Source organism: Nesoenas mayeri (genome assembly GCF_963082525.1).
Source record: "Nesoenas mayeri genome assembly, chromosome: Z".
Classification (NCBI taxonomy): Eukaryota; Metazoa; Chordata; class Aves; order Columbiformes; family Columbidae; genus Nesoenas; species Nesoenas mayeri.
This window is the reverse complement of record NC_137542.1, coordinates 21,779,049-21,791,984: the sequence shown is the minus strand read 5'-3', so window position 1 is coordinate 21,791,984 and position 12,936 is coordinate 21,779,049. Positions and strand designations below refer to the sequence as shown.

At 40.2% G+C, this 12,936-nt stretch overlaps 1 protein-coding gene across 1 annotated transcript; it reads right to left on the bottom strand.

The window, feature by feature from the left end:
- Positions 1-6,681: 6,681 nt before the first annotated feature.
- Positions 6,682-11,202, bottom strand: RFK (riboflavin kinase; the record flags this gene model as incomplete). Its single annotated transcript, XM_080361936.1, has 4 exons — positions 6,682-6,809; positions 8,274-8,376; positions 9,482-9,633; positions 11,121-11,202. 4 exons carry the CDS (start codon positions 11,200-11,202, stop codon positions 6,682-6,684), a joined length of 465 nt encoding a protein of 154 aa, XP_080218062.1.
- Between the last annotated feature and the right edge of the window lie 1,734 nt (positions 11,203-12,936).

The following is a 12,936-nucleotide window of genomic DNA, read 5'->3' as shown; positions in this document are numbered from 1 at the left end:
TGCTGTGAGGACAGGCTGAGAGAGCTGGGGTTGTTCAGCCTGGAGAAGAGATGACTCTGGGGTGATCTTATTGCAGCCTTTCAGTACTTAAAAGGGGCCTATAAGAAAGATAGGGACACTTTTTACCAAGCCCTATAGTGACAGGACAAGGGGTAACGGTTTTAAACTAAAAGAGTGAAGATTCAGACTAGACGTGAGGAAGAAACGTTTTTACAATGAGGGTATAAAACACTGGCCCAGGTTGCCCAGAGAGGTGGTAGATGCCCCATCCCTGGAGACATTCCAGGCCAGCCTGGATGGGGCTCTGAGCAACCTGATCTAGTTGAAGATGTTCCTGCTCATTGAAGGGGGTTGGACTAGATGAGCTTTGAAGATTCCTTCAAACTCAAATTATTCTATGATTCTATGATCATCTTCATTTCCTGTTTGTTTTGGGTTTTTTTCTGATGCAAAAACTGGATTTTATAACTTAAGTATCTCATCATTAGCGAAAGAAAAAAAAAGTGAAATATAAATCTTACTCTATTCATTGCACTAAATTCTACCTTCTTTCACTGACAAATCTTAGCACTATAGAAAAGCAAGCTAACCAGAACCTCAGAACAAAATTTAAAAAAAAGATACTAAGCAATTTGCTACCCTGAGCCACAATCAAATTCTCAGTTATTATAGAAGACAACCATGATATGAAGTCAGTACCTTACGTTACGTAATTACTTATATATTAACTATCATTGTCAGCAATGTTTATAAAGTCCTAGTCCCCTTAATAGCCTAAACAGGTCAACAATTCTAACCATCCAAATACTCCCCTGGAGTAAGAGATGATGCAAGTTCTCTAACCATCACACTAGTAAGTAAAACCTTCTGTTTATAATTTCTCTTACGTATTTCTCCTCCCTTCAGAAAAATACAAGAAAATTAGGTGAAAAAAAAATGAAGCCCTATTTAGACCATACCCATTGCAAATCATATTTGAAGTCAATTTGATATTTTTCTTAATATCACTTTGGTTCCAGAATGAAAACTATCAGAACATCTGAGTCCTTGGAAGTTATAGTGCTTGAGTGTTACAAAGAGCAACCTGAAGAACATGGGTGCTTCAGGATTTAACAGTGTGGACACTGTGTTGTCAGAACAGCATGACCTGTGACAAATTCCAAAGTACACTGCAGAGCCCACTGCATCTAACACAAAAAGCAAACCTTATGACATACCCACACCACTACATTGTATGACATTCTTCCCTGATGCAATTTTGGGGATGCCACATAGACATTATATAAAAATGTTCACATATAAACAGCAAGAAAGTACAGGAAAAACTTTTCCTCAAGAGGCCTGAGCCAGATTAACATGTTCCAAGATACAGGTTTGTTTCTTTTTCAGCTGTAGCAGATGGACTTTCGCCCTAACACAGATTAATGTTTAAACAATTGAACCAGAACAGAAGAACAGGATGCAACTCCTTCCACTCGACTTCTAAAAGAACAAAGCAGTTTTAAATTTTGAAATAAAGTGTACAGACACATCTATTTTCAGGTTGCAGAATTCTGAAGACATAGCTCCCCTAAACAAAGCTCAAAAATCCCCAGATTGAGACTGGTTTTCAGGAATGCTTTAATTTCAGCTAGTTTAAACAACATCTCACCATTGTGGTTTGTTTTTATTTTTTTTTCTGTCAGCATAAGTTTTTAGGTGATCACACAAAGCTTTGGAAAGAACTGAGACACCTAACTGTGCTAGGCATGACAAAGGAAAGCACCCCAGGAACCCCATAATTATCAGAAGCCTCCATAGACACAAAACTTACTGAAGAGCAATCCTGGCAATAACCGTTACTATTACACATCAAAGCACTGATTCTCACAGACTAGAAACTGAATGATATCCAAGAATTGCTAGAAGTCTAAGGCAGAGTAAGTATTAAAAAGGATACAAAGTATTACCTCTATATACCAATTCAGAAATAACTTTCTAAGAAGGACACCCAAAGTTATCAAAATATCAAGGTATCAAAGATATCAAAATAGTACCAAGTCTTTTGAAGTAAACTGTCAGTTCACCTATTGCAGCTTTGTGATTATCATATTTAGCCACAGTTATCAGATACCAATATGCCACTAGTCAAAGTACGAAGAACTTTCTTTTCCTTTGGCTCAGTACAACTTCTCAACACAGATGTGACAAAGTTGCAAAAACATCAGTAAACAAGACTTCACACTTGTTATCTTTGGCAAATTTCTCTCATTTTCTTGCTTCTCAAGCTTTTTTCTGTCTCAGGGTCTTTCTGTTTTCCTTTCTTCCCCTTGTACCTCGTTCTTCACTATTCTCATTTATGTGTGGGACTACGGTGGGTCCGTGGATTCCATGACAGAGGGCATGGGAACAGAAATTAGCCTTGAAGATATTAAGGCCTACCCATCAGAAAGATGGGACTAGAGGAGTATCATGTTAAGGATGTACCTGTGAGAGAGGAGGGAGGAAAAGAGTAACACTGATGATAGCAAAAATAGCCAATGAGATGTTACTGCTGTAACTTGTAACCAAAAGCGAAGAGACACATGAATTGGTAAAACTGTATAAAAATGCACTTGTGGCAATAAATGGCATCTACTACTTTCATCCTGGAAGAACGTGGTCTATGTCGTTTGTCCGTCTCACCCACGACACATTTATCCATGGAGTTACCAGTAAACTAGACTCCACACTAGTGCCACTCTTTAGCAGAACTGCTACTAGTGACACTTGCAGCATTTTTATCCACTGTATTCATTTAGAAAACTGTTTGACAGTCTCCATGTTCACAGTATGTAACAGTTATTGAACATGAATGAAAATATATTCACATCTGTAGGAATTTTAACATATAAACCTATAAAAGTTACTAATATATATATATATATATATCTTCTTTTTATATCAGGATTTTAAAGTGGATTTTCAAGTTCTAGAGAGCCAGACTTCATTTTCAGATAGATTTCAAAAACATTATGTTGTATACATAAGGAATCTGTTCTAAAGCAAAAAGGACACCGAACAAATGCAGGTTTCACAGCTGCTTCTAGGAAGGCTCCAAATGCATAACATACTTATCCATACAAGAAGCCTGTATGAGTAACTATTGCAGACTATTTGTCTGTGCACATTGTGCCTTTACATTTCCTAAACATGAAGGTGTGCTGCATTTTAACATCTGCTAAGAGGTTTTTTAAGCTATGAGAACGTCAAACAATTTAATGCCACAGCTATCCAAATAAGACCATTATCACTCATATGCATAAAAAAAAAAAACAACACAGAAACACACACACCAAAAAAACCCCACAAAAAAAAACCCCACCAAACATAAAAACAAAACACCAAACAAAAAAACCCAAAGAAACAACTAACAACAACAACCCCACAAACAACTTATACTATTATTCCCACGCTGTCAAACTCAATTTCAGAACAGTAGCAAGCTTCAGGAGTCAGTCAGTTAAAATGCACTACAGGCTTTATTTTAGAAGTATTTGATACTTATATTACTCGAACTCCAACAATTTCAGTGACTCTTACACCACACTTGGTGTTCACATATTGTCTTACAAATAAAGAACTGCAAACATCTGGAACATAAATAATTTATCCCCAAATTTGTATGCAAGAACAACAATTCTCCCTCCCTGAATCTGAAGAGAGCTTAAGCACTGTAATGAAAGAACTCTGCAGTGCCTACTTCAGTATATGCTAAGAATATGCACAGATGATTTGCATCACATACAATAAATCAGTACAATCACATACAATAAACCTGTGATAAGCAGCATCGCTACTTTCTCAGTTACATTCTTTGATTAATGGTACAGTGTCACAACATAAATTGTCATAGCTATTTGCACATAATATGAAAATATAACCCCTCATAAAGTTTACACTGTGCTACGAATCATGTATTGAACTTAAAAATCAATATACAATATTTGCTATTAAATAATGTGCAGAGACACGTGCACTCAGCCAAATGAATGAAATTTCCTTGAGTTTTCCTTTTGCTACTGTTCTCAATCCTCAAGCACAGTGGTTTTAAAATCAAATTATTAAATTAATTTTGGATAGTGGCACTCATCAGCAGTTACAGAATAGTGTTACTAAGATAAGCAGCTTAAGGCACTACAATGTCCACAACAGAAACATGAAATCACTGACAGAAACTAAATTTAAAAGGCAGCTATGAGCTTGGCTGTAATACCACAATCAAGAAAGATTTATTCTTTAAATACGCTCTTGACAATGTATTACATTGATTACCATGGCTATTATTTGTTTTATATTTTATCTTTCTGGAAGAACAAGACCTTGATATTGTTATTTACTCAAAAATGCCTCCTTACACTAGGGAAAAACAAAGTGGAAAAAATTCTCCCATCAACTCTCAATTGAAAGATGGAGGAAAAAACAAACAACCTCACTCTGCAGAAAATTCTTGTGCAGATTTCCAATATATATACAGTAAAAGTCTATTAAACTGGTTTTGGTTTTTCAGGGTTTGTGTTTGTTTTTAAAGTAAGTATTTCTGACAGCAGATAAGGTCATTTCATTTTAATGTTTTCCTACGAATAAGGCCAAAGTGTGCTGAAAATCTGCAGGCAACAGTTAGGAACATAACTCCAAAGACATTGGCAGTTTAAGTTATGAACAATGTTTGCATGAAGTCCTGCACAGCTACAAGGACTCCTAGGCTCGCCCAAGGCCTTTTCCCAAACAGCCCATGACACTGACTGCAAGTTAAAACATTATGAACTAGAACCCTGGCAGGCTGACAGTGCCCATCACAGAGAATTCCCATATGGCTACCTTGACAGAGGTCTCTGAAATGCTACAGTGAAATACAGCATCAGAATAGGATGGGGAAAGGAGGAATTTCAGAAAATTGTACTGGGGGGTTGTAGTAGATTTGGAAGCACGCGTGCACACTATATATACATATACATACTACATATACATACAACAAATACTTTCCAAATTACTATCACTTTTGACAACACATCCTTCATTTATTTGTGCAAATATTTCAGAGTGAGAAAGGCCTCAAAAACTTCTATGAATACTCAATATCTACTAAAGTGTTGGTGTATTATTCCAAGAATCCCCAAAAGCTTTCACTGATCTACAGCCAAAAACTTGGATCTTACCCACACTTCAGCGTAGAGGGTTGAAAGGATTTTCCTGTGCCTTACATTCTAACTTCAACCTTCCACTCATCCATTTCACTGTCACTATGGTGAATAACCCAGAAGTTTTTCTCATCTAAGGCAGCTGCCAGCAGCAACTAAAATGCAGCTGCCTTTAGTTACTTCCTTTGCCTTAGGGCCCAAAGAGCAAAAATACTGCTAGATTGGTTCTCCACCCAGTAAGTCTGAACTTTTGCAGTGTACCGACTTTCTCCCTGTCATTCACATACAGAATTCTAGTGAAATGTGTCCTCAGAAGGCACCTACACAGATTATGTGTTGTCATACACATGGTCAACTAGGCAGAAGTATCTAGCTCACATTCCAGTAATTCAATGAGTAACAGTCATTTCCTCTATTTCAATTAATATTACAATAAATAATTTCAATTTAAATGACGGCTACAACCATGATAGCTGTATAACACATCAAAAATAGGAACTACAGTGAATTGTTACTGTTATCTAATCATTGGCTTCCTGCACCACAGATAAATTTTTTATTCAATCAATACAAAAGTTTTCTAAGCTGCTGTCTACAGTCCGGATGTAAGAATGATAGAAAATTGGGAAAACAGTTTGGATTAACATTCTCTGTCTGAAAAACTGACAGTCTTCATTGAAGTATTTAACTCACCACACCTTAGGGACAGAACAGATCACAACTATGGCCTTGTTCCACATGTGCTAACATCTCTAAATGATTGGTAATATTAGGATTCACGATTTTTCTGTAAAGACCTGAAGTAGCCTGCCACTCCTTTTCCATCACTGGTTAAATGATCAAGTAACATCAACTTAAATCACCCAATGTGGTTTTAGTGTTTAGATTCAATTGCAATTACTTAAACATGTTGTTGCAGGATCACTGCGGCAGGCAGCTAAGCACCACAGAGCCATCAGGCCATTTCTCCCACACCTCCTCCAGTGGCACAGGGAGAAAAAGGAAACAAGTAAGAAAAATTGTGGGTCAAAACAGAAATAGATTAACAAGCAAAGTGGAAGAATCAAAAAGAAAACAACTGATACAAAGGCAATCACTCACTAGATGCCCAGCCAGTTCCCAAACAAAAGATGGCCAACCTCTCTAAACCCCCTCCCCTCCATTTTATTCCTCAGTTGCCCATTATATGGCACAGAATATCTCTGGTTAGTTCAGGTCATCTGTCTGGTTGTGTCCCCTCCTGATCTCTTGCACAGGCCAAATCTATTCATTGGAGGAACAGAGTGAGAAGCAGAAAAGGCCTTGATGCTGTGCAAACTGTTCAGGAATAGCTAAAACATTGGTGTGTTACATTAATTGTTTCAGTCACAAATCTAAACCACAGCACCATATAAGCTGCTATGAAGAAAATTAACTCCATACCAGCCAAACCCAGTGCACATGCATACATCATATATCAAATGATACATGGCAGCACAAAGAAGAGAGCTCCATGAGATTAAAAACTCCCACATGGTTTTGCTTAGTGGTTTACTGTTTTGCCTTCTGACAGATGAAAGAAGTTGTCTTCTTTGAGTTTAAGATGTTCTGGCAAGTCTAGCTGTCTTTTTGCCTCTTCAATGTCTTCCTGAATTGCTGAAATCAGTGCCTCTGCAAAAGAGAAGTATGAAAATAATATTTAAAAGCTGGTCTGAATTCTGAACACAATGGCAAGTGAAAAACAGAGCACTACAGAATAACAGAAAACTATCAAAGGCAGAACACATTTATTATTATGAAGTTGTAAAGACAACATGCCCTGTTTCTAAAATGACATGCTTTTGACATGCGTTGCATTTTCACTGCTGTAAACACTACTTTTTCCTTGTACCAAGACATTTTATCAAAAAAAGTAAGCAGAATCTCATTAACTGCTTTCATTTTAATGTTAATGCATTTTTAAAAGAAAGTGACAGACTAAATCAATGTTTTTACAACAAGCTCATGATTTTCAAGCTACTCCTCAACTGACTGACATGACAATGTAATTTTTAGACTGAAATAAACAAGTACTGATAGTCTGGAAGTTGTGAGGTTCTGATTTTTTTTTTTTTTAAATTACTAATTTGTATACTAGCAGATTCAGCTTAAAAAAAAAAAAAAAAAAATTACTTAGAAGTCAAGAGTAAACCAGAATCATAGAATATCTCAAGTTGGAAGGGACCCATAAGGATTATCAAGTCCAACCCTCTGCTCCTTGCACGACTTCCTAAAACTGAACCATATGACTAAGGGCATCGCCCAGATACTCCTTGAACTCTGACAGGTTTGGTGCCATGACCTCTTCCCTGGGGGCCTGTTCCAGTGACTGACCAGCCTCTCAGTCAAGAACCTTTTCCTAAGGTCTGATCTGAACTTCCTCTGATGCAGCTTCGTTCCTTTTCCTGGTGTCCCATCAGTGGTCACCAGAGAGAGGAGATCAGCATCTCCTCCTCTGCTACTCCCTTGAGGAAGCTGGAGACTGGGATGGGGTCACCCCTTGGCCTTTTCCAGGCTGAACAAGCCAAGTGACCTCAGCAGCTACTCATAAGGCTTGCCCTTGAGGCCTTTTAACATCTTGGTCACCCTTCTCTGGACACATTCTAATAGTCTGATGTCCTTATCCTGTAGCATCCAGAGCTGCACACAGTGCTCCAGATGAGGTCACACCAGTGCAGAGCAGAGGAGGACAATCACCTCCCTCACCCGGCTGACAATGCTGGGCTTGGTGCACCCAGGACACGGGTAGCCCTTTTGGCTGCCAGGGCATTGCTGGCTCCTGTTCAACTTGCCACCAACCCAGGCTTCCAGATCTCTTTCTGTGGGGCTGCTCTCCAACATCTTGTCCCCCAGTTTGTTTGTATAAATAACCAGGATTACTCCGTCCCAGTGGGAGAATCCAGCACTTGCGCTTGTTAAATTCAATGGAGTTGGTGACTGCCCAGCTCTCTATAATCTATCCAGATCTCTCTGTAAGGACTAACCTTGAGAAACAGCTACATGAAACAGCTGATTACGAAGACAGAGAACAATGACACTGTTCTTTCAATATATATGAGAAATAAAACATTAGTTTAAGAGAGCTCCAATACTGACCTAAAGAACTGAAGTTTTTTTCTGATCGAATACATCCAATAATGACTATACTAAGAATCTCTCCATAAAAGTTGTCTTTGAACGAGTGGATAATGTGGGTTTCCTAAAAGAAAATAAATACATTGACAATTATCATTATGCATTTTGAGTCTGTTTCCCTTGTTGCAAAGATGTTCAGCTAACACCTCTAATTCTAATTCTCTCCCACACATACCAGGAAAACTGAGACATTTAGTCTAACATATATAAAGCATGATTAAGAGGCTAGAGCTTTTGATTACATTAGTAAGGAGAACTGTACTTTGCATGGCATTTAAAAACGTGATAATTATTTCAGAGGTAAGATTTTCATGGCAGCAAGTCACAAACAATGCCTAGATTTGTTTGATAATTAAGTTGCTGAGTCCAAATAACTGTAATGAATTTGATTGAAACAGCTGTTTTAAAGAGAGCTTTTACAAGCAACTCACAGGAACACAATGATAAAATTCTTGAAAGAGTGAAGGCAGCTATCTTCAAAGCAGGGATTCAAGTCAAAATAAAACCACTTCCAAGTGTTAATAGTTAAAACCAAGTTCTGCAAGACTCAGGAAGAACATCAGCACCCAGTAGAAGAAAAACACTGATGCTGTAGTTCAAGATTTGAACTCCATCTTGTTACTATTTATTTTTTGATCTTGATTCTGTACATTAAGTCACAGCACTACATACATTGATTTCCACCATTTAAGAGAAGAATTACTGGAAAATCACTACAAATTAAGATGCCCCAGAATCTCGTACTTGAAATGTGGATGGATTGCAAAGGATGACAGATTATTATGCTCCAGTTCACTATGGGGGTCTCAAAATGACAAAATTAAATACTTCGATTAAGCTTATGTTTGTCTAGCTATCAGCACAATAAGCCGCAACCACTTTGGAAATATTAATTTTTATTTCAGAAGTATTTAAGTAATGGTGGAAGAGGCAAACAAAAATAATTTGTATTTACCTACAGCTACATATTCTATGGCTACCATGGAGTTTTTTGAGTTTTGTTTTTTTCCTCCTCAGAATACAAACATTTGAGATGGATATCAAATACACTTCTAATAGCAAATGGAATTTCTAATGTCATTTATGGATCAAATTTTGCTTATCTTATTCAAAGTCAATGTCTGCCTCATTTATTATTACCAAAGTACCTCATAAAGCAAAATTCTTACCACTGATTTCTTAATATTCTTATAGAAAGGGTTCCATCCTATGCTCAAAACCATTTTATGTACATCTCCATTTCCAACACAGGCCCATCCATAGTATATACCAGTAGAGATATCTGATGGAAAGCTTTCCACTACTTGCTCAGAAAAGTTAGCTGCAAAAATTTTAGAAAGTGTACATTTGTGTAAGTAAAGTGCATCACAGAATTTTCAAACACCTAAAAGCCAAGCCCTGTCTACATGCTATTTGCAAGCAGAACACTGATGATGATAGCGATACAATGTGCCACTTGCAAAGTATAAACCAGAAAATAGCCTCATAAAATGTAGTCTCTGTGGCAGTAATGGAGTTACCACATCTGCTACATATATTATTTCATAATTATATACCTACTATTCAATTGTTAATGCTATAGTTAAAATTGATAAACTAAAACATGCAGTCTGAATGCACTTCACCATTAGGACTCTTACTGCTTTAGTACGGTCAACAGAAAAGTCAAGTTCATTTTGCACTGCAAAGTATCATGTTGGAATTATTTAACTACTAGTATTTTTTTTGGTAAGTAAAATATGTTAAAATAAATGAAGTAATTATTTCAGTCACCTGCCAATTTTTTCATGTTGTCTTTTAGGTTATTCATTTCGAGATTCCTTTTTTTTTTTAGAAAAATACAAATCTGAAACAAAACAGGTTCCCTTCAGACTGAAGGGAATAAACCAAAATCTTCAGCCAGCAACAGTCCTACTTTAACTTCACACATCAGTAGGGCTCTTCACGCAAGGTTTCAAGACAATTTTCAATAATTTACAGTTACTGGATTTCTATCCTAGTTTATAAGCAGAAATAAACTTCCCTCACACATTCCCTGATGCTAATTAGCCATACATGGACAATCAAAAGAAAAAAGCTTAAGTTAATATTGACATGTCATCACATGTCCAGTACCTTGAGATTTGTTATATGAGGTTTTTTTGCTTATTAAGATTTGTGCAAAACGCCTGCTGACTTCAGCCACTTCAGAAGAGACTGAAATCCATTTGAATTACACTTCTATCTGTATTCAGACAAGTCAAACAGAGGACAGCAATAGGAAAATACACCGCTCTCTAGGACAACTGCACTTGGTCTTCCTTTTATTATCCACATTATTCCCTTTATTTTTCCGTTCTTAAGGCAACTTCCAGCGTCCACTCCCTTTCTTGTCCTAATCTGAGGTTTAACAAGTTTATAAGAACGCACGTTTTTCAAGTTGCCAAATCAAATCACACCACTATGCAGTGTGAAAGCCTTTCCAACATCTTGCAAATCATCACGATCTCCATCAGATGAGCTAACGAACAAAAAAAAAGCAAACAAGTAGTTTAACAGAAGGTCAGGAAAATAACACAAATGAGTGACCGAGGTTGTATATGAAAAATAATAATGAACAAGCATCAAAACACCTGACAAGGAACAAGCCAAGCCTTTTCCCAGGAAGAGCGAGTCACGCCAGCAGCGCAGCTGCGCGGCCAGCGGATCCTCCCGCGCTCACAGGCGCTCAGTCCCCAGCCGGGCTCCCGCGCCGCTCCCGGGCTCTCAGCCGCGGCTGCACCTCAGACCCCCCGCGGCCCCGGGACAGGGACCCGGCCCCGCGCTCACCGGTGGGGATGCCCAGCTCCTTGGAGCCCCTGCCGAAGCCCTTCACCACCTCCCCGCGGCAGAAGTACGGCAGGTGCCGCATGGCGCCGCGCACCCGGCACCTCCCGCCGAGCGCCTACGGCCCCCTGGACAGCCGCGCGCAGCGCCCACGCCGACCTTGTGCTGGGCGCTACCAAGAGGAGGGGGACTCACAGGTGGAGATCTCCAACTCTCGATTTATACAACTCTCTGACAGACACCAGACCCCCCCCCCCCTCCCCAATAATGGACTCGCCCCCACCCTTCCAGGCAGCGCGGCGCAGGCGGCCGGTGTCGCTTGAGGTACGCGGAGCGCCGCGTTGGCGGGCGGCGCAGGGCGCGGTCCCGCAGCGAGGGGCAGGCCGCTTACGGGGCACGGGCTCCCCCGAAGAGGAGAGTCTGGGCGGCGTGAAGCGGGTTGTTCGCTTTGAGAGCTGAACTAGGATGTGTCTCCGACTGGAGACAGCGGGGCTCGGGGGGAGCCGGCGGCGGCTGCTGCGCTCACGGGGGTGTCCTTCAGTCCTGCCCACGGGCTGTGGCGGATGCACTCGCTCCCCGTCCCCCGCCAAAGCAGCAGCAGTTTGGTACGGATTCCAAAGGAGGCCAAGGGCTCTTTTTAGGAAACCCACAGGGAAGCAGAACAGCACTGAACGGCGATGAGTTGTGGGCGCAGGGAGTCTCACGCAGACCTTTCCCACTGTGTGCGGTTTCACTATGAGCCAACCGCTTTGTTTCATAAATAAAACAGCCTGGGCAACCCCACTGTGAGCTCTCTCTGCTGAACAAGCTGGCTGTATGTGGATGAACCTCTACTACTCACAGATCACTGGACGACCCCATTTTATCAATGATTTAGCGTGAGTAAATGTGTACTAATTACAAGGTTGTGTGATTTTTAATATAAACAAAACAAAGGACCATCTGAGATCAGTGAAAAGGATCCAATGAGAAACAAGAAAGACCCCAGACCCAAATATTGCTGTTGGGCTGAATCGTGGTGTGAGAGGCAGGTGTAAGGCTGTAAAAACCCAGGGGTTTCTGTGCCTGGCTGTGACCTCTGGAAGGCACCCAGCTTGAGCCAGCCCCGCTGGTGTACTCCAATGAATTATTTACTTCCATGGGCTTCAGTGCCTGACAGCTTGCTCCAAGAGACCTGGGATCCAGAGTTCAGAGGGACATGACACCGGGCCCCTGGAGAGGAGGTTAGCAGACTGACAGGCAGGATAATGAAACTTTGAAATCCTCAACAAGTAATATAAAGAATTATGTGTGCACATATAATCCTTTGGCCATAAATGCATATAATCCCTTACCTGTTGTCCCTTACCTGCTAGGTCTCTTAGACTTGAACTGTTGATCCAGTCTGGGGTTAACTTTGGGTCCAGCTGAATGTAGGCTTCCCTCTGAGGAGTTTAGAAAGCAAGGGCGTCTAGTATGAACCTTGTGACTCAACGGGAGGGCCTCCTTCTACGCTTTCACATCTCCTGTCCTGATAAAAATCACTCTAAAGCAACTCTTACCTGATTCTGCTTGGCTTACTTTCTCCATGCTGTAAGTGATAGAGTGGGCCTTGCTGTTGAACTCTTTTAAGTAACACTTCTCTTTAAGTGATCTAAACATTGCTCTGTGGCAAGCAGAACTGTAAATCACTCATCCATGCCACAGACCTCTCTAGACTCCAGTCTCGGGGAGCGGCTGTATTTGGCAATGAAATGCAGGGTGTTTGCAATGCCTCTTCAAGGTGACAGGCAGTTGCCAGTCCTTGCTTTGCAAGCCCTCTTAACCCGAAGTCACGTCT